Source organism: Meleagris gallopavo, chromosome 14, assembly GCF_905368555.1.
Source record: "Meleagris gallopavo chromosome 14, MGAL_WU_HG_1.1, whole genome shotgun sequence".
In the NCBI taxonomy this organism is placed as follows: Eukaryota; Metazoa; Chordata; class Aves; order Galliformes; family Phasianidae; genus Meleagris; species Meleagris gallopavo.
In genome coordinates, this window is record NC_139417.1 from 14,636,958 (window position 1) to 14,659,722 (window position 22,765).

The 22,765-nt window shown below is 36.9% G+C and overlaps 1 protein-coding gene across 1 annotated transcript in view; it reads right to left on the reverse strand.

Annotated features, from left to right (window-relative positions):
• SUCLG2 (succinate-CoA ligase GDP-forming subunit beta) overlaps nucleotides 1-22,765 on the reverse strand; it is a 103,616-nt gene that overhangs the window by 35,566 nt on the left and 45,285 nt on the right. The window contains exons 3-9 of the mRNA XM_010718705.4: nucleotides 20,735-20,834; nucleotides 20,518-20,608; nucleotides 16,435-16,587; nucleotides 15,319-15,408; nucleotides 12,612-12,708; nucleotides 7,395-7,556; nucleotides 6,218-6,360 (exon numbers count right to left, since the gene is read on the reverse strand). Of these exons, the coding sequence (XP_010717007.1) occupies nucleotides 6,218-6,360; nucleotides 7,395-7,556; nucleotides 12,612-12,708; nucleotides 15,319-15,408; nucleotides 16,435-16,587; nucleotides 20,518-20,608; nucleotides 20,735-20,834 (836 nt within the window). The remainder of the gene's footprint in view (nucleotides 1-6,217; nucleotides 6,361-7,394; nucleotides 7,557-12,611; nucleotides 12,709-15,318; nucleotides 15,409-16,434; nucleotides 16,588-20,517; nucleotides 20,609-20,734; nucleotides 20,835-22,765) is intronic.

The window sequence follows — 22,765 nt, forward strand, 5'->3', positions numbered from 1 at the left end:
GGGAGATACCATTGAAATGATTTCAATATGGCACCATCAATAGATGATCCAGCTTCTGAAAACTGATATACAGCAATAATTTATTAGATATCACCTTGCTCAGATGTCAAAGTCAGAACACAAACACAGTTTTACTGACTATGACTTTTTTTTTAATTGCATATTGCATTTATACAAAAACAGTGGTGAGTACAAATCTGCCACTAGGATATGGCTGTGGAATAAGCAGTAAAAGAACAGCAATAACTTATTTCCATAGCACTTGATTTCTTTTAACAGCCTATATAGTCTGTGATCAGCCCTGAGAGCCATCACCTATGGAAGATGAGTGTTACAATGCACAGCTTCCATAGAGCTTGTAGTTAGCATCCATGGAAGTACTGGGTTCTGTAGAGCACTGCCAGAAAGCACAGAGATGCTTATGAGGGATGCAGGACAGGAGGAAGAGTGAGACTTTCAGGAGGGAGACTTCCAGCTGAAGTGTGCCAGTGGGTACTCTAGTTTGGGTGAAAGCAAGAGAATGGTGGTCAGTTCCAATTTTTGGAATTGCTTCCAGGTCTAACACTGCTGACATGCTGCCTATTACACATTTTTCTCTATAACAACTCCTCAGCTACAGTTTTTAGAGTACCCAAAACAGCACGGAATGCTTCACCCTCTTGTGTGAATCAGAAAAACACACAAGGCATAAAGACTTTTCATGCTGTGTAAAGAAGAGCTGGGTAATGAAGTGTGTAAAGGGTGCATGATATTTGAATTTGAGAAAGCAAGAGGATTCCTAATGACTATGTAAGAATAGGGTTCCTCTGCATTACCTGAAATGACATGCAATCTCACAATTCAAACAAATCCAATGCTAACACTATTATATGTCTATAACCAAATGCTATTTACCTTTCATTTTGTTATTCACAACTATATACATGCTGACATAGGCTGTGTGTGCGACACAGAGAAGGTTCTCTGAATCTATAGATTTATTATTATAACACTGAGAAATCCACTACTAGCAATTTGTCAGTGAAATGCAGAAAGTGCACAGCAAACTACTCGCATCCAGCATACTCTATGACAAAGCTCACTACCACTGTAAGAGTGGCCATTTAAACTGTGAAACTGTTAAAACCTCTGCACACTATTCCCTATTTGACTTTTAAAACTTAATAGTCAACCCCCCTCCCCCTACTCCCCAATGCACCCTCCTCTAACTCCACACAAAAGTACCAGAACTGACAACAGTAACAGCCACTCTCATCAAAAGACAAAGGCAACCCTAGAAGAAAATCATGTTATTTGTTTCTTTTCTATTTCTGGATGTTGCTTTTGATGCTCAAGCTGCAACTCATCATAAATAAGACAGACTTGACAGTCTTGACTGACTGGCATGACAAATATTGCAACAGACATTCGGCAGATCCCATTAAACAGCTGTGCAAGCTGTCTGCACTCACAACTCGGCTGCTGGTATTATTCTTACATGCTGTGATTACAATGCCTCATCCTGGATCAGGTACACCCCATGATAGCATTCATTCCCCTCTTCTTCCAGTCCCTATGCTCACCTCTAAGACTGTCCAAGATTATGCAAGCTGCATGGAATAATTAGTTGGGAATGCAATAAGCACCTGGCAGCCCCTAAGAAGAAAAAAAATCACTGCCAAAAACTACTTTTTGGCTCACGTTTGTAACAATACAGACAAACACTAGGCACAGATTACTGAATAAGACAGATTTTTGCATAACTTCTAGGACAAAATCCTCTGCTCTATAGTCAAGCGCAGTTGGAAGCCATACTCAGAAGACCCTTTTCCCCTAAAACTGGGAGCCAGTCTTTGTTTCAAGTTGCAGAATAAGAGCAAAGAGCCAGAATCACCCCAGCACAGTCACTACACTTCAAACTGCCTGAACGCTTCCAGATTTTCTGAATTGCCTAAACTGAACTAGTTCATCCAATTAGTTCTGAATTAGTTAGAACTGAAATTAGGATAAAACTGGTTACAAAAGACAGCTTTTTTCCTCCCCCCATTTCTGAAATCTGAGAAAAGATTATCACAAAGCTTTTGTCTTAGTAGAGTTATGCCTTCTGCTGCCAGATAACGGACTGCAACGTTAAGAACAGCAATACCAAAAATCCCTCAAGCCAAAAGGATAAACCAGTCAAAAATATCTTATGTAATACGGATGTTTAAGCAGTATTACTTTCACACCAAGCACAGCAGGAAAATAACTGAATTGCAAAATTATCATTTAATGATACCTTCCTTCAGAATTCTCTTCACTCTCTCAGACACCCGAAAATATAAGCCCTGAGACTTCTGCTCCACACATTGCCACTTAACAGTGAGGCACATCAGAGCTGTTACTTCTCCCATAACCGAGATGAACAGAGAGATGCATCTGACATAAGCAAACAGCAAAGCAAAGTGAAAGGAGTAAAAACACACATTCCACATTGAGTAAACAATAATCTGAATTTAGAGCAAGGAATGGCTACAGGGAAATCAAAAGCTTTGTGTGTGCCTGATATTAATTATTCCCTGGATATCAGTTACCAGATGTCAATACAGAGCATTTTTTCCAGAGAAACGTCTGTCAATCTGTCAATAGTTTTTTGCCTATATGGCAAGCAAACACTTGTTAACAGCAATTGATTTGATAAATCTTTTGTAGCACCACCAAGGACAGGAGCCAAAAAAAAAAAAAAAAAAAAACCTAAACAACTTCAGCCTTTGAGCTCCTGTATTTCAGTGTTACTTTCTATTAGGAATCGATCAGTACGTTCAGGCAGTCAGTGGCATGCCAAACCTGCCCACAGCTTACATTTGTGTACTTTAGTGCCTGTTAGGGAGAGGCAAGGCATGCCACCAAAAACAGACTGCACATTACAATTTATGCGAGCATTAATGGGCAGCTCTCCTATACCAGTAACCTGTATATACACAATATTACATTTATTCTGTTATAACAGGAGATAGGAAGGCAGAGGATAAGACTGGCTTAGGGTTGTAGATGAGGTGCTTCTAACTTCTGCCCACCAAGAGCCTACCTACTATGGGCTCTCACTAAGATTTTCAAACTCATGACATCCAAAACTTCCCATGAAGATTCCTCTCTGCAATGAGTATTAAAAGGTTGAGAGAAAAATTTTTAGGTAATTTAGGAACATCAGCTTTGTGAGCTGCTCCATGGCAAAGCAGAGGGCTGAGATGGTCACTAAGCTGCAGTGTCCTGGACAGCAAAATTATTGACAAGACCATGTTTTCAGCTTTAGCTGTTGGAAACCATGGAATGCTATGAACAGTTATATGGTAAACACAACGGTCTATATCTTCACTGTAAATAAAAATGAGCACCTATTGAGCTTGGAAGTATGTGAGTGTGCTTAAAGATGGGGACCTCAGCAAGAACAGCTATACCACTGCTTCATGCATACAGGGAGGGACCAGGCAACACGCAGTGCCTGAAACACTGAAGATAAAACCTCTTCTACATGTTGCTGGACAAAGAGGAGAAATAAGGTTCAACAGCTCCAGCTCCCGGAACCAAACTCTCTTCCCCATTCTTGTCTCCCCTCTTTTCAGTAAGTAAGATTTCCTTTCTGCCGAGCAGACTGAATTTGTTCAGAGAAACAAGACAGGCAAGAAGGAAAAAAGAAGTCTGGAATTTAAATTGTGAAAAGAAAGGAATTCAGAGCCATAGCAATGACCTGTCTGACCTAGGAAGTATTGGATATGGCAGACTGCAAACAAGACCAGCAGAGCATAAAAGGGTTACTGACTCCAAAGACAGTGTTTCCACCCAAAAGCCACTTCATAACCTTTTGCAACAAACACAACTTCTTTTTTCCCCCTATTCTTTTTTAAAGAATTATAAGCACTGACAGCAGGTAGGTTCAACCAAAAGCAAACCAAAAATATTTTTTCCCCTCACAAACAATAGCTCGTTTTACTAAATGAAATTGTGGCACATCTGTATTTTTTTTTTTCTTCAATATAATGCAGACTTTTTAAAGCCAGCAAGAGAAAGGAAAATAAATCTACTGCAAAGTGCATATTTTCTTCAGGAAGATTTCTTTTCTTGCAGTGTCCTTAACACTGCCAGTGCCATATTTCAGCACAACCAGTCATGTTGAAGCCCTGCAGACTGTTTTATTCACTCCTCAGAAGTCCCATGTTTTTGGGCAAGGATTAACTGGCTTCAGAATTCCCAAGGGCAAGTTCTTATATTCACAGGTAAGGTGAGAATCAGGTTAAAGTTCAGAGAAATTACTGACCAAATTACTGGCCAAACTGTGAATGCGACATTAGACAACGTTGTGTCTTGGGACTGAAAACCTAACATTACCTAAGAAAAGAAAGGATTCATTCAGTTACCTTATTTAACTAGCAAACACAGCTGGAGAAATGAAATGAGAGATTTGTCAGGTTTTCTGAGCAGAATGAAACAAAACATGATTTTTATTTTTTAACAGCTAACTTACATTAACATTCAACACCAGAGCAGTAAGAAAAGCTACAAGAGCTTTGAGGTTAGGCTGGTATAACTGCCAGAGCTGTTACAATCTCCCATTATGTACTGGGATATCATTGGTAGTGCTAAGTAAAGGAATATAGAATAGAAGGTCAGGGATTTACAAGTCAATATTGCGTATGCAGATACAGGATAGCTGAGAGCTACTGAAATGCCTTTTTGATTCAAGATGGCTTAAACTCAGTTTTCATCACTGAAATTAGTACCTGCTGTTTATGCTGCAGCAGACAGAAAAATGTATTAGCATAGTGATAATCATAAGACAATCTGTGTATTTAGACCTTTACCGCACCTGCTTCTCCACCACTAACACAAGTTTCAGAACTAAATTACATCTCAGCCAAATCTTCTTCATCATACTAAGCATGCATTGCACAAACACAAACAAAATCTGTTGATAATATCCTGAGAATAACTAAAACTGACACAAATGAACACAAGTGTATCAGTAACTACTAGCATCAGACAATGTAGGAAACTAACATTTTCTACTACAGATCCAAGATCCATCCTATTTCCCTTCCACCCTACACAAGATAACTTGCTTCTCTACTTCTTCAAGGCTATGGTCTTTCAGACATATTACTAACTAGAATAAGACAACAGGTTCTCTTACTGAGGGTCTTGGGAACAACATAAGCCTAGACCTTCACAAACAATACCTAGGTCTATGAGAGAGTAAAAAGATGCAGGTGAAGTGCTTCAAGTCTTGTTGATGACTCTAGTAGAGTTGAGACATCCAAGTACTGCATGCCTTAAAAATATAAAAGAGTTGCAGCTTTTAAGGGTTTACAATATAAAGTCTACATGTGCTTATTTTGTACGGTAGATTTTCTTCCTGATTTTGCCTTGAACTACTGCTGCAGACCTTTTCTATCTGAAAAATCACATTTTGTTGCTTACTGCTGCCCAGGGTATATAGTTACAGTGATGTAATTTTCACAGGAAGGTGACATTTAGATGGTTTAATAGCATACAATGAAAGTAAGAAAAAGGGAAGGAGACAAAGGAAGAATTAAAAAAAAAGAGCCAAATCCACAAAAAAGAAGTAAAATGCTGAAACTTGGACTTCAGTGGAGATGCTTAGGTGCAGAAAATGGCTATGATGATCAAAGCCCTTTGATAGATCTTCATGAGCAAAAGAAAAATCTACAGCAGTGTAGCTTCTGACACAGAAAAGCACAACTCCGTGTTGGCAAGGCTGGCTGGCACTGCTCCAGTGCTGATGTCTGATCAATAGCCTCTCACTAGCTATTCTGCTTCTGTCTGCAAAAGGGCACCAATGACCTCAGCATGCTAACGTGCATCTCTGGAAATAGCTTCTGCTCAACACAATGGTTAGAGTATTCTCCTGTTGTTTAAGGAAAGAGGAACTGCACCTTCATCTGCTGAAAAAAGCATTAAGGGTGCACCAGGATCAGAGGGCTGCCTTAATTCACATAGAGCAGGAGATCCCCAAGCTTTAAAGTGCACAAATCTATCTTTACAGTTAACTATCTGCTTAAATTTTCCTTCTCATTCAGTGTGGCACAACATTGTTAGGAATAACCTCTCCACGAATTCATCCTCTGTGTTCATCATATTAACTGTATTTTCAGCATACTATTTGTAGTTCTGGAACATAGCAGGGCACAGGGGAGCTTCCTGACCAAAACCAGTGCTGAGCTTCTTATTATTTATTTATTACCTTCGGATCAGCAGTCAGCAGTTTGAATGCTTGATACACTTGTGCTTCTTTCACACCTCCACCCAGATCCAGGAAGTTGGCTGGCTTTCCTCCATTCAGAGATATTATATCACAAGTTGCCATTGCAAGGCCAGCTCCATTCACTGTAATTGGAAACATGCAATGTGTGAAAAGGATTAAAGACACTGTGCAACCACATTAACATGGCCCAACATATTCCATAAATACATCTCGATAGGTCAGTACTTATTCAAGGATATCCAGAGAAGTGAATATCTATTCAAGGATATTTGTAACAACACATTGTTTAAAATCAGGTGCACACACACCAACATTTAGGTTTCTTTATGATTTTATTGATTTTATGGCTTACTCATGCCCCTTCCTTTAGGTTCATATGAGCACTGGAATGGAAGCTGTTAAAGGAAAAAAAAGACTTCCAGGAACAGTGATCCCCATATGAGCTCCCCTCCTTCCATTATGACAGCATGAGATAATGCTTAGTATTACTGTGAAACAAACAACTAAGTTTTGGGGACAGGTATCAGATGTGCCTTAAAACTGCCTTCTGTTTTGTGTTTGTACCAGTCTAGAAGCAGTGTGACAGGCACAAACATCCTCTAAGTTAGCTACAGTAGATGAGAATTATTTGTCCCCGGTATGTTTCCCTGATGGATAAAATAAGGCTTCTGTATCATCTGGAATTTAACAGAAACATGCAATACTAGATAATAATAGTAATAATAAAAATTACAGCAGTGTTGCCAATTCTCTTTTATATTGAGATTAAAATCTCACTGTATTTATTTATTATCATAAACACCACGTGTTTATGAACAAGCTTTTGCAGTGCCTTCTAAGTTACACCGCCTCATTTCCTAAAACTAATAATCAAATTCTGATTGCTTTTCTTGCTTTGTTTTTAATTAAGATCAATTGACTCCGTTTAAAAGCTGAAAACAGAGAAGCCCCACCAGCTCCCCGTTGAGTTCTACTTCTCCCCAACACATCACACACCCTGCCTGCTGCAGACCTCAGCAAAGCTTCCGCACAATTTTGGTTTCATTTCTACTAGAAATATTATCAAGGGTGAATTGAGCATCAGAATGTAAACAAAGTCTATACACTGAACAAATATGAATGCCTTCAAATGTCTTTTAGATTTATTTGTTCTTACCAAAGCAAGCAATATTTCCATCCAGTCCTATATATTTTAAGTCATATTTGGCAGCTTCGTTCTCTATGGGCTCATTTTCAGACTTGTCATCCATGGCAAATATTTCTTTTTGCCTAAATTCTGCATTGTCATCAAAGTTTATCTTGGCATCAAAGCAAACAACTGAAGAAAAAAATATAAAACATAGACATTTAGAGATTACAGTTAGACAGAGCTTCTGAAATACTACCCTGCTGAGTTCTACAGGAGGAGAGACTTCCTTATGGTTTGATGCTGAAGTTCCTGCACTGAGTCCAATAGAAAAGTACAAGCTTTTCTTCAAACTTATACTGGGAAAAAGTACCTCCACACCACGCAGTCACGTGCCTTTGTCAGGGCATGATTTTCTGTTTGCTTTAAACAGAATTAAGTTACGAAGGCAGGTTTTCAATCTGCACAGGTGGTCTGCAGCAGTTTCATAAGGCAGTGTACTTTCTTAACTGATAACAGGTTAGCAATTCCAAGCAAATACCAACACTTGTTTGAACTTCTGAAATCTTTTGAAATTTTTGAATTGTTTGAATTTTAATATTATCACCTATACATACCTTATTTCCCCAGAGATCTAAATTGAAGTAACTTTGAACAAAAAAAGTGATCCCAAACATGATTTTTCTGTCAACATTCATAGAGTTGCAAAAAAAAAAAACAAAAAACAAAAAACCAACCTGTCTATGCTTGACTATATTAATACCAGAAACTAGCTAGTAAACGTAATAATCACATAAAACCAAACAGCAATAGAAATGCATGTAGAGTAATTGGTTATTTGCCTATTTACTAACTTGTGTATGGGTTTGAATGGGCAAATACCTCATTAGATTTAATTGTTCTAATGGTCTTATACTTACTCATCATTTTACTACTTCTGTAACCTTGTTGTACTAGCTCCAGATAATTACTGACTGCAGCATAACTCATTTCTCAAAGCAAACCAGCCAGGTTTAAATTTCTTTTCATGTTGCATCCAGAAAAATCTAGTAGCCCTCCATTCTGCTTTGATTCTTATTGCTTTGACATACACAGACAGTACACATACATCTACTCATGAGCACTGTACATGTCTCTGCGTTTAGAGGCCAACAACAAATAGACAATTTGATATAGCTATCCATTAATTAAAATGTCTAAACTCACAATAAATTTTCAGTAGAAGAATATATAACTATTTAACTCAGAGGAAAATACCACGGCAAGCAAAAAATAGACCCACTTAATTGCTTGATTTGTGTTAGGTCTTCTTGTTTTTGATTTTTTGTTATTTGGGTTGTTTTTTTTGATTGCTTTTCTGTGGGTTATTTTTTGTTGCTTTGTTTTCCCAATACTTGTGACTTGTAGCCAATTACAGATTAAATTAAAACAGGATCTAATTTAGTTTCAGAAACTTCAGTTTTAGAAAACTGTTCACAAATTTTCACATGTAATAAATCTCTGTTGAGAGTTTAGATCCTACCTTGTGACTCATGTGGAAAGGAGAAATACCTTAAGCCTATTTTTTGTTAACAACAAACTGAGACCTATACCACTCTTCAAGCTTTCTGTTCCTTAAATTGTTATAAAAAAAAAAAAAAACAACACAAAACCTTCAAAACTTAACTAAACATGCTCTAAGTCCTCAGAGCTCCAAGTCTGCCTTCGACATGAACATCCTCAACGGCACAGCAATAGAATCTCATTTCTAAAGAAAATACATCTTTAACAAAGGTTGTGCTGTACAAAGTAGCAAAAAAAATACTTTGTAATATTTATCAAACCATTTTCACCATCAAAAGCGTTTTGTTACATGCATGATAGATTTTAGAAATGAATTTTTCTTCTGAACAAATATATAAAAAAAGCTCCAACACATAGTCATGGAGTATTTCTGCTGTTTTTTGTATGGCAGTATAGGATTTATGTCATCTGCCAATTCAGCAGCTTACACCGAGAACAAATAAAGCAAAAAACCCAGTTGGCAGTTACAGGCTTTTGACCCAGGAGCGTTAACAAAAAGAATGTGATGCAGAATTAAGCAAAAGGAAATACATAAGATAATGTATTTTCTAATGGAAATTCACACAAGTGAAAAACACAAAACGCAGCAAGAAATAAATCCATCTTAATCACTGCTTTGACAGGAATAATGCTCTTCGTATGCAGACTTATATTTTATCATTAGAAATAACTGCTTCAAGCTGCTCAATGGTTCTTCCATTTGTTTTATCTTTATTCTTAAGACATTTCAAATGGAGAAACTGCTAGCAGAACAAATAAATGAGTGCAGGGCAGTATGTGTTCATGTCTGCCAGCAATACAGCTTCCACAGCTTGAAGCCTGCTCTGTTTCTGATGCTCCTCAGTTTCCTGGATGTGAAATGAAATGCACAGAGAGAAGCCTTGGAGAAAAGGATGAAAGCCATGTGAAAACTCTTAGCATCCTTCAAATTGTGCCTTGCTCATTACTGCAATTTGGCCAAGTCCACTCACTTTTTGCACAGTGCTGCCTCAAAGAGTGCAAAATAACAACCACCAACTCCCCCCAAGGCCTCCAAGCAAGGGTGCTAAGCTACTGTCACTGTGGTCCTGTACATCAGCTTTTAGGTCCAGCAATTTTGTCTCCTCTCATTCCCAAACATTCCTTCCTTCACTTGCCCTACTCTCTCCCAGCTTTCCTTTCTTTATTGGCCAAACACATCCGCAGCACCTAAATAAAATCCCTTTCTGTGGTTACTTGGCAACACACTCTGTCCTTCACGTGTCCACAGTGAACACTCACTATCATTCAAGATGTACTTAAGGATCTTTCTTGCAGGAATCACTGCTGAGATGATGCACATGCTGAACAGGAGATTTAGTCCTGTCCTCTGCCAAAACAGCATAGTCATCAACTGTTCAACCACTTTTTAGGAGAAAGTATATAAATATATATTTTATTTTTTTTTTTTTTTTTAACATCAGTTATCTTGAAGCCAGAAAATATACTACATAAGTACATCAGTTAAAGCAAACAGACATACCAGTAAATTTGTATTGAAGTGAACTTCATAGCCTGCTGGAATATTCCAGTACTTTTCATTTTCTTTTCATTTGAATTATTCAACTTCAAAAAGTCAAAAATGTCACCTGTGCACATTGCTAGAATTTGAAAATTCCAGATCACTCATTTTACAAGTCACTACTTCATTGCTGTGCTATAAATTTACTGTGCAACACAAAATAAAAATCTCATTTCCAGATGGTTCTAATGAGGCCAATGGATCTCTACAGACAGTGGGGTAAAGCAAACAACCTATAGAGTTCTGAAGGCAACTTTTCCATTTCTGTTTAAAATAGAGCCTGTCAAAAGAGCTGTATTGGTTGACAGCAAGGCTTGTTTCTCCCCCAGTACACACTTCATAAATAGGCCAAGAACCAATGGAGTTGGAATTAGTTGCTAAGAATTTGACTTCCATTTATCAAGTTGAGTGAGGTTTATAATGCAGCAACTATTGATTCAATTTGCACGTTATTATGGTACCCCAAATGAGCTGGAAATCTGAGCACACATGGCCGCAAAAGATTCTCAAAGAGACTTAAAGTGCTCAGCAGAAATAATCCTCAAAGTATAAAACCCACCCAGAGAGGCAAAGGATTAAGGACATCAAAAAACAAAGGGAGTTTAAATAATTCTGCCATCAAAGCACAATTCATGCACTTTGGCAGCACTTCCTTGTATCTTAGTTCAATCTCACTTCAGTTCATTAAGTCAAAAAATAAAACACCAAAAAAAGCAACCTGGACAAACTTCTGATCACTATTACCATCATCACTGAATTAATCTCGTATATAAAACAATATTTCTTTGTTCTATTTGTATTAAATACGTCACTTTAGAGCACTGAAGTATTGCATTTACGACAGACTGTAGCACTTTTTGAGTTGAAATTTGGGGGATTTGTTTGAAATCTTTCAGAGTTCATCACGATTAGCAGAATTTTCATGTTAAACTATGGAAAATTCTCTGCCAATTTGTTAGCATTTGGTTTGTTCATAAAAATGGAAAAATCGAGGTCAGAAAACTGGAAGAATGACATTGTTTCTGGCCACAATTCAGCTTCTGAATTCCTGACCAACTGAGCCAAACCACAAATTTTTAGTGAAAAGCTGTTTATTGTACAAACTAGCTGTAGGCACAAAAGGAACTTTAAAAGCACAATTTTTTTCAGTTGTTACTGACTACTGCGAGGAGCTCAGTCTTATCTGACAAAGCGGTGATCTTTTTCCCAAAAGTTTCCAAAAGAGCAAACAGCTACATTCCTAATATCTCAAAAAAAAACAGGCCAAAGCTTTCTCCTTACATTTTCCGATTTCCACTTTAATCTGTAGGTGTATTTCCTAAAGCTCACAAAAAGTTAGAATTGTCTGTCTTAAAACCCCACTTAAGAGCACTAGAGTACTCAAGAAATACCCCCTGCCATTTCCCTCTATCAAAGACTTCTCTCAAATTCTACACTACTACGCTAGGCAAGGCCTCCTCCAGGACATCACTGATAGCAGGGTGGTAACTGGGATCAGCCCTACTGTACTTATATTTAAAACAGCCTCTTTAATTCCTCTTCTCTCCTCTGATCAAGCTAACTGGTTTCACTTGGAAAACCAACCTGCAGAACAATGTGAAAGCTACATCAGTTCTTTTTGTTTATCCTACACCTTCTTCATGGACATACATTCCAGATGAGAGCAGATCGATTACCCTTTTTATTCCCAAAGGATTTAACAGTTTCAGCTGGAATCTCTCCTGTTCTCTGGTTGGTTGTGGAATCATGCACTTAGAATTTTAACTCTCCTATAGGTTAATTTAGGTTTATAAACCTACTTTTCCTCACAATCTCAGTAATTCTAGCAGTAAATATAAATAATATAACAGATAACAGTAAAGCAAAATAAAATGAAAAAACCCTTTGTATAAGAAGAGCGAAAAACGTTGCTGTCTCTTACCACGCATAACATGTAGAAGCTGATACTTCCATTATTTGAATTAAATAACAAAGGATATTGAATTGTAAAATCTGCTGTGGGAATGTTTATGAATATTGCTTAAATTACATTACAAAATGAAATTAATGCAAAGCTGCTGCCACGATCTTCCAAGCAATTTAATTTATAGTTTGCATAAACAAAGAGTACTAACACATTCGTTCATTTCCCTTTAATTTCTTACCTTGCCCTTCTGGAGTTTCACCAAAGGGATTCACTTCAACCTGAGTGGCATCAATTTTCAAGAAAAGATTATAAAGCTTCTTAATTTGATCTGCTGCCTAAATTTGATCAAGAGATTTACAATTACCACACAGAAAAATAAAAGTTAATGTTTTCAAGGCAGAGGTAAGCCGATATTGATTATTTTTAATGTGTCAAATTGCACACTGGATGTAGATAATTATGGCTTTTATTTCTGTTTTAATTATAAATATAAATACTACTTAAAATAGCTATAAAGTAGCATTATGATGCTGTGTAACACTTAGTAAATGTTCACTGAAAGACTACATGAACAAGATTTTCTACAAAATAAACAGCATGATTGGTACAAACAACTTGAATTTCAAAAGTATTTAACAGTTTATAGTGACATTCCCCAGTACACCGAGATCTAAGTTGTGCGCACGTTAATCAGTCTGAATTCAGAAACCATAAAGCAGTACATGTATACAAGTGACTTTAGAAACAATATGCATTTCTCCTTCCCACATCACTCTCAAATGTTTTCAAGAAATTATATCAGAAGTATGCTTGTTTATTCCTAAAAGATACGCTTGCTTATTCTTTATTGCTTCTTACCACCTCTCTCTGTGTCTACTTCTGGGGTCAGAGTATTGCCACTGTCTACTAACTACCAAGCCACTTGTTCATATGACATTCTTCCATTAAAAGAACAGCTTAGTCTTCAACAACAGAAACACAAACTTGCATTAAAAAAAAAAAAAAAAACTCTTTGGTTCATTACACAGCAACAAGCTATTAGCTGAAACGAGCCTGCCGATGAAGAAGTACACTAATAAAGAACTCTTCAAATTTGTTCCTTCATTACTGATCATTTGACTGAAGAATACAAACCAAAAACATTTGGGACTTCTCATAATAAGCAAATGAGAAGTCAGTTTTCCCCCACAACTTCACACGCAAAACATCATAAACAGAATGACTCAACCCCAGCGCTGCCGTGCATCAGGAAGAATGTGATCAGCAAGTTGAGGGATGACCCTGTCCCCCTCTACTCAGTGATGATAAGGCTGCACTTCAAGCACTATGTCCAGTTCTGGACTCTATGCTCCCAGGTTGACAGAATTCAGTAAGAAGCTTCCAAATCTGTTCTTGGTCATCACATGACCTGCGATGAGAGGCTGAGGAGCTGGGCTTGCTTACTCTGGTGATGAGGATGCTGAGGATCAACGTAATGGCAGCCTATAACTGCTATGAAGAACAGTTACAAAGATGATGGAACTGAACTCTTTTTACTAGGGGCAGACAATACCAAAAAGGCACAACAGCCACAAGCTGCGGCTTGGGAAGGTTCAAACTGAATACTGGGAAAAACAGAATAAAACCAATGCTTTTCACTAGACAGCTTCTAGAGCACTGGAGAACAGCAACCAGTGTGGTCAGGGAACCACTTTGTCTTAGAGATTGTCAAGGCTTGGCTAGATGAAGTCACAGCTGATGAGATGTCACATTTGCCACGGCCCCATTTTGAGCTGGAGAATGGACTAGCTGACCTCCAGACATCCCTTCTGACCAACACATTTAAGACTCTTTAAAGAATTATATTTTGTCCTGGCACATCACCAGAATTGCTTAAGTTTTATTTAGGGCTGCTCTACCTTTCAGCACCTCACTGAATCAAGGAGGATCAGGGAGCTTAATGTCACTGTTTCCCTCTTTCAAGCCTCTCCAAGGCAAAACATAAAATCCCAGCCTTGAAGTACTGAATGCATAAGTAAACAATAGGATTCAACTGAATAAAACCTACGTCCCTACGATTCAGTGAATTCCTTTGAGGAGCTGATAGCACAAACAAAGAAATGCACGCACTGGAGCATTATTTAAATGTAATGTTGAGAAGTCCATGTGTAGTTGTTAATTATTAAGTACTAGAACTCTTCAAGGGTTGAAAGGTTCTCACAAAATCATTCCTCCTCATTAAATATACAGCCAACTCTTCAAATGTGTGTTAATCAACTTAATGGTTATGCATTTGTTAATTGCACAGTTGGGACAGAAAATAATTAAAACTGCTGAATTAAAAATAAAAGAGTTCTACAAAAATGACAGTTTGATACTACGGAAAAAAAAAATAGGCAAAAGCAGCTTAATATTGTATCTGTCTTTCAGTTATCAATGTTAAACTAAACAAGCTTTTTCTTCTCTGCAAAATGATACAGAAAGGCAAAATTCTTGAGTGCTTATGTCCTGTGTGGAATTCCAATAAATATAAGAGATACTGAAAATACAACAAGCTGCTGGCCGTCCAGCTTATTTTTGAGTTCAAGTAATAAAAAAAGTTTCAGTTAGACAGAAAGATACGCTTCTACTTTTCCTCATGTTAAGGGAAAGTAGTACTTCCAAAAAAAGTACCCATGTTATTCACGAAGCTCTAATAGCATTCCAGTGGAACCAAAAGAATTTCACACGGTGTAACAGCTTGTCATCAATTGCTTCTAAGACCAAGGATTTACAGTTTGGAACACAAGGACCTTATTCAAATTGCTAAATCCTGATGACAAGTATGGGTACAATTTAGAATCCAAAATGTCAAAATGGTCTTGATCTAATAGAAACTTAACCTCTTGTGTCCATTTGGAAATCATTTACCATATAGCTTAGCTAAAATGTCTTCTGTAAAAACCGAGGAAGCAGAGTCAAGTCACCTGCTGTTGCAGAGGTCCTTTGAATCCCAAATTTTTTGCCATCTGCAGTGCCTGATGATCTTGTATGCCTTCGAAAATATCTATTTCCTCCTGTAACAATGATATGCATAAATATAACTAAATATTCAATCGAATGGAGATTTATAACTTCAAAAGGAAAACACTTAGTATATATTTGCAAATTAGTAATTAAAATATGGCTGTTTGCCAAAGTTTCTCTGAGACTGAGGCTATAGCAGCTGCCTATAGGGTATGTTATAATTGCCACACTATCTACGAAACAGTCCTTCCAAAAAAAATATGTAAATCTTCAGGGTGGCATGCTGACAAGACAATGTGACACCAGTTTTCACTTTTAATTACTGTACAGATGGCGTTGACGAATATTTAGTCTGTTAATTTTTATGACATCTTCTGGAATATTTTCAAAGCAATGGTGTCACTGCCCAGTAACACTGTAAAGTTTATATAATTTCAAAATATACATTAAATATTTCTATAATTTTTTCGCTTAATTATACTTGTTTGTATCAATTATTTTCCCAGATGAACAGCTTCAGTACTCATTATCATGCCTCAGTAACATAAAAAAAAATTCTTAAATGTAATCAATGTTAAAAAAACAATTAGAGCAGTTGTATTGCAAATGCAAATGTCATTCAGGTAGTAAGAAATAATTAATAACTATGTCAATTAGAAAAAAAACACAAAAATAATCAAACTGGCAAAGACCCATTTGAGCAAGAACTGTGTACCTTCCTGAAAGCAAAGCACTGACTCACTCATAAAACATTTCATATGTTAAGTTTAACATATCATGTAACAGCCAAATTTACACTCTTAGAATCACAAGGTTGGAAAGGACCTACAAGATCATCCAGTCCAACTGTAATCAAGCTGCAGACACAAATACTGACATAAATCAAGTGTCATGCACACTTCATCCTTTACTAGATGGTTACGTTCAGCCCCTTAGCAAAATGCAATTTTCGGTTTTTGCTATTTTCTTTCCATATTTGGAAGCGATGTGAATGAAGAAAAAAGGAAGAAAAATACGATCTATTATTTTTGATTACTGATGAGGAAAATGCTGGATGTAAAATATTATTTCAATACCTTAAAGATAAGTTCCGGGCTAGTAGCTGCAACTTCTTCTATGTCAACACCACCCTGTGGACTGCCAACCATTACAGGTCCATTGCAGGCTCTGTCCATCAAGATTGCGAAGTACGTTTCCCTTGAAATATTCAGTGCTTCTGCAACCATCACCTAAAAATCAATACAGGGGAGAGGAAAACAGAACAGTTCTGTGTGGTCCATTGAGCTGGTGCCATCTGATCTGAACACAGCTTTACCTCCTTAATGTATCAACGTAGTGAGAACTCTAAAATCTTTTGCACGTTGGCTTTCTGATGCATCTCTAAAAGTCATTTCAGAAATTAAGTAATTTTATAGCTTGGAAAATGTCTCAGAAAATTCAGTGTTTTGACGGAAGAATACCAAATTCTCCTCAATGTTCTTCATCTTAAAAAAAAAACCAAACATCTGTATATAATGATTAGCAATTGTTCTTATGATCACAACACATGCCACAATCTCAAATGCAAAGACTGAGGCTCTGCTCTACTGTTTTGTTTTTCATTCTATAAGCTAAGCAGTCACCTTTGCACTTCAATTCTCACTACAGCTTCTCTTTCTGACAATAATTCTCCTTAGAAGAGCTACTATTCTGTATCTTTCAATGGAAGCGGCATACATTATGGAAAACACTTCTTTAAGATTAATACAATTTAAAAAGAGTAAATGGCAATGCCTTTCTAACCCGGTCGTTTATCAGGTGATAGTTTTGAAAAATGACCATAGACAAAGATCATCACTCTGAATGAAGCATAAGGTGAAATCCATTCTATCAGTCAGTAGTTCAAACTCTTGAAGCACACAAGGAAACCACACACCTGCAGTATTAAAACTGTCTATCCAGCAAGATGTGTTCCATCAAGGAAATATTTCTGGGGTTTTAATAGTTCAAGGACTATAAACAAGAAAGATGCACTGTACTTTCATCCAGCTTGCTTTTTTGACATTCTACTCCTGAGTACATAAGAAAGAATGTACTTACCTTCTGCCAGATTGTACATCTTAACAAAACAGGAAAAAAAAAGCAAGAGAGAAGAAATTAAATGAAGCCCTCTGTGGCCAGAATGGAAGGAAAGATGCTATTTCTTTATTCTTTTGACTTGGAAGAAAATATTATTTACAGTAATTTTTCTTCCTCCTCCTTTTACCTTGCTTTATGTATATAACATAGGGTAACGTAAAGCAATAGCTCAAACTATCAGCTGTTCAAAAGTAGACTAAAGAAAACTAAAGAAAACTCAGGGAAAGAGACAAACTAAGAATGCAGAAAACTACCATACCACATTTCTTACAAGCATCTGCCTATTGAAGCCTTCAATAAGGGGATGCTAGAAGCCCACTTCAGACACATAGCTGAGCTACCTGCTGCTATTCATCAAACTAGAAGCAAAACAATCTGAATTTGTCACAATCAAACCTTTTACCTGCATGTGTAGTTTCACCTTCATACATATCCTGTATCAGTGCATCTGAAAAACGTGAGTCAATTGCTTTAGACACAAGTTAAACAAAACCACCTGGAGCTTCTTGGAGTAGTTCAGTTTCCAGAGTCCTCAGGATCCAGGCCTGGCTCAGGTCAGAAATAAGCATGCACCTTAAGGGCTACAATTTCATCACAGCATGTGGGACTTACGCTATTAAATCTGTTTTCTGCTTTTCAGATCCAAATGATTATCCTCACCATTGTGAATTATCAGAATTATCAAATACTTGTCTTACCACACCAAATTACTGCTAGTCTGTCTACTCTGCAGCAGCCAATACAAATTGTTGTCAGGTTGTGCAATGTGTTATGTCTCCCAGCAAAAAGTTACTTTCCTACACCATCCTCCCTGTCTGATGCAAAGCGAAAGCAGGTAAACTGGCATTCAAGGTCTATAAACACTATTTGTTAAAGTCCACCCACCATGTACGTGACAAAACTAAAGCAAATGAATGCATTGATGAACATTTAAGACTGGTGCAATTGAATACACAAGCCATTAATGCGTCTAATATTTTGCCTGTTCTGCTTATGACAAAGAATGTGAAGTATTATTAGCTAGTTTACCACATTTGGTTTATGTTTTAAAACTGCCTTAGGGAAAAATAATTTTTCTCCAAAACTTCCTGATAACTTCAAGTTTTCCTTCTTAAAAACATCACCTGAAAATATAAGTCACATCTACTTTACTGAGTGTAACTGTACCAGCTCTTTTATACTGAATCAAATATTCAAAACGTTAATTCTGTTATTGCTTGGGGAAAAAAACACAGGTAGCAAATTCTCAGGTTGTCACGATAAGAAAAGACTGCCTTCTCAGATAACCAGGCTCTCCAAATTCCAAGCTGCCACAAGAGGATTTTATGTCAACTTACAAAACAGCTTCCAAGTTATGAAGTTACTGAGGAGACTGCTATTTATTTAAGGAACATTAATCTGAAAACACACAAACACACTTTAAATTCTGTAGTAGTTGCACAGGCTGAAAAAGCAAGCTGAAAACTCCATTTTCTGTTCCATATTACTCTAATCGTACAAAAAAAAAATCTTTTCCCCTTACTAATACATCTAAAAGTTGTGTGACTTTCACTCCCTGCCTTGACACTAGCTCACTGTTTGCTTTGCAGAAAGTAATGTGTGATAAACACACAAATTAGGCTAGGACTTCCAAAATTCAACTGTGTCATCAGTGTATAATGTCTGACAATAGATGATCCACTTCTCCTCGTCAGAAGCGTGGCATAGATTTATCATGCATCCAGTTAAAATGCTTACAGTATTTCCTGCAATGCTTCCTTATATCTTAGTAGCAAAAGAAACATGCTATCAAGTCTGCTTTCCTATACCACTGAAATTGAGTAGCATAAACTTCACATTAAGCTTCATATATGCTCGATAGCTATTCTGTACATGGTAAATTGGCATCTTAATATAATTTCTGTTTGGAAAAATAATAAAGAAATAATAAAGAAAGACTTTTCTTTCATTTTTATCAATTTCAAAGAAAAACTGGAAGTTTCTTTGTTGGAGCTAAACATGCAATTGAATGAACAGACTTGCACTCAGACAAAAGAGAAAAACAGTATGGGACATTTCCAAGTAGTTTAACTACGGGAAAATGACAGAATCAAATAATTTATAAAGGAAAGCTGCTTTTACAATATGTTTTCAAAGCACAGTCCCTTCATATGGGAAATTATACACACACACGCACTTTTTATATCCTTAGTGTCATCACAATCTCTAACAGACATACTTTAATAATGTTTCTTCTGTTTAATATCTACCATTTCTTTTAACAACACCTTATCAGGAGTGATGGTAATTTGCTGTCTGTGCTCCCCAAGAGAAGAATCACCTGAGCACTTTCCTGCAGCCCTCATTAGACAGCAGCTTTCCAGATAAGTGTTCCCCTTCTATGCTAATACCAAGCTGTTCACAATATATTAAAAAAGCGAACTGCAGTTCCTTTCAGCTCATGCCAAATTATCTCCTGGCATCAGATACAGTGCGGGTCTAAAGTACACACCTGTCTAAAGAACTTTGTTCAGTAAAATAAAACAAGAGAAAACGTATATATTAGGAATGGAATTGCCAGGATTTTCTGACTTTCATCAAGCTAAAAGTAAATCTTGAAGTGGTATCTATGCTTCAGTTATTTAGATCAACACATAATGGCACATTCGTTCCCAAAGTTTGTGGTGAATAAATTAAAGATCATTATACTGCAAATTACCAGGTATATATTACTTCCTTTAGTGGAAAGTCAATGAGCATGTAGAACTCATACGGAGTTCTGTCAGCATCGAGTACACATCTGATGAAGGATGAAGCAATGAGAAAGGATTCTGTGCATCACAGGTAGCAAAAATGAAAATATTTTCCACTACTTCGTATACTGAAATGGGTAGACTAAACACATGTACACAAAGAGTTATCCGTTTTTTTCTTTCATCAACTGGATGAAATCAGTGTGACATTGATAAAGGAATGGAAAAAAAAATCTATGACATGCATGCCAGTATGTTAATGTACAATGCAGCTAGGCAGTTCTTAATTGTTAAGAGGTAAAACCTTACCTTTTTCACTTTCACACCATCCTTTGGAGTTTGCTTTGTTGACAGATTGTACCCAATCATCTGTTTAGCAAGCTGTTCAACAGTCTTAGGGCTACAAACAAAGGAAGAAGGTTAGCTTATTGAAGGATACTAGAAGACACCTACATAGCTATTGTAAACAGCTTGGATATTACTATAGAAGCAGTTTATGCATAATTTCTCAATTTTCAAGTCTTACTCTTTAGTTAGATGGACTCCTCCTTTCAATCCACTGTTGAAAGTACCTTTTCCTCTCCCTCCAGCCAGAATCTGTGCCTTCAGAACAATTTCTTTTGCCTCTGTAAAAGAAAAAATAGTTCTCTCCTACCATGTGCCATTTACTGAGCTTGTTATTTTAAGTTTAAAAAGCATTTCCAGGTTAGATTGTTTAAAAGCAATAAGAAGTTCAAATAATAAGAGAAAATTAAGTTCACCATTTGTAAAGCCACCTGGCAAAAAGAAAAACAAATCAGATGTTGAAGAATAAACAGACAGTACCTATTAGCTGGACAAATACATCAGTATTTAGACCAAAATCATGCTATCAATACTACATGACCTGCACAACAAGCCATATCACCAGTATACAGTTTGACAACTTAGACTCTAGCATGGCTTTTTGAAAGGATGTATCAAGCCATATTTTGTATTGAATGCAGAACAAAAATGCTCATCAAGGATAATAAATTCCAGTCCTTTCTCTGAGCACGTGTAGGCAAGGCTATGGATGTGGTCATAAAAGAAGAAATCTTCATCCCCAAAGGACAGGTAACCGTAGAGCAAGGGCACTAGCTGTGAAAACGTTATCTTGTTCATGAGGCAAGACATCATTTCAGTCTGTGGTAATGTGAGTATAACAGTGACAAGAAAGTGCAGCGAGACACAGAGACAGAATTAACTGCAATAAGATCCACATTCCAAACCAAACGGTTCCTCACATTCTTCTGAGTAAAAGAAGAAAAACAACCAAAACCCAGACAAACTCCAAAGCACTTCTTCAACCATAAATGTCAGCTATAGGATTTTTATATATACTGACACTACTCTCAGTGGCCAAAATATTACTGGGTATTTTGCAAAATGTTAGACTCTAATACGAACACAACTTTTTTGTTTTGTGACTGACTCGGTTCCCGCTGAATTCTGGGGAGATCTGCGACTGCAATGATGTGTGGATGAGGTCACACCTTGAATCAAACTGGTTGCTACAAGTATGCAAGAAAACATGCTAATTTCAAATTAAATCGACTGACTTGCTACTTAAATGGCATAGAGGACATATGTACTTACAGTTAAACAAGCACAGGCTTCCCAGGCTCATATTACATACAAACACTTTACAACTGATTGAATACAGGTTTGGAGGTGCAGTCTTTTTTGGTGAAGACCAGTTCTAACGCAGCATCATTTCAAAGTTCCAGTAACATAAACTTCAGTGAATAGAAAGCAAGTTGTATCTTAGGACAGAATAAATATTTTGAAATAAATATTCCTTTTTGTGCATTAAGGCAGAAACGTATTTTTAAAATAGCTATTGGAGGCACTGTATCAAGAGTGACTGATTTCCAAGCTGCTCAAGCCCAAATCCTTCCACGTATTTATCCGTTCAGTAATACCTGACATATATCACTCTGAACCTTAAAAGTTTCCTTGAAAATACTTCATGCATTTGAATATATGTTCTCAGCTCCCTATTACTCATGCCACTCCAAGGCAGATAACAAGGAAATTTAAATGCAACAAAAAGTTTTATATCAGGTATTTTCTAAGCACACAAATTATTAAGATGAATTAAAACTATAAATCATTTTCCAAGCCACAGCAGTATGCCCTAATGTTACAGTAGCTGCTGTGATAAAGAATCTGATACAGTATTGTTAATACATCACTAATAGATGCTGCAAACATTTAATTAGATGAGTTTATGTGCCAACCACACTGACAGGGTGGGTTTAGGATGTCAGTGAGATGTGATGTCAGTTAGGGGAGCATCGATCACCCCCCTGTGCACAGATCCTAGGCCAGCAGCTCCTTTTTATTCCTAACAGCATGGTATGGAGTGTTGATTATCCTCATTTGGCTACAACAAACGAAGACAGAGAAAGGAATTAACGTCTACGTTTTTAGAATCCACTAGAGGACTATCAAGGCAATGCAATGACTTCAGAAAAACAACTATCAAAAGCATAAATAAGCACACTAGAAAGTAAGCATAACCACGTAAAGATTA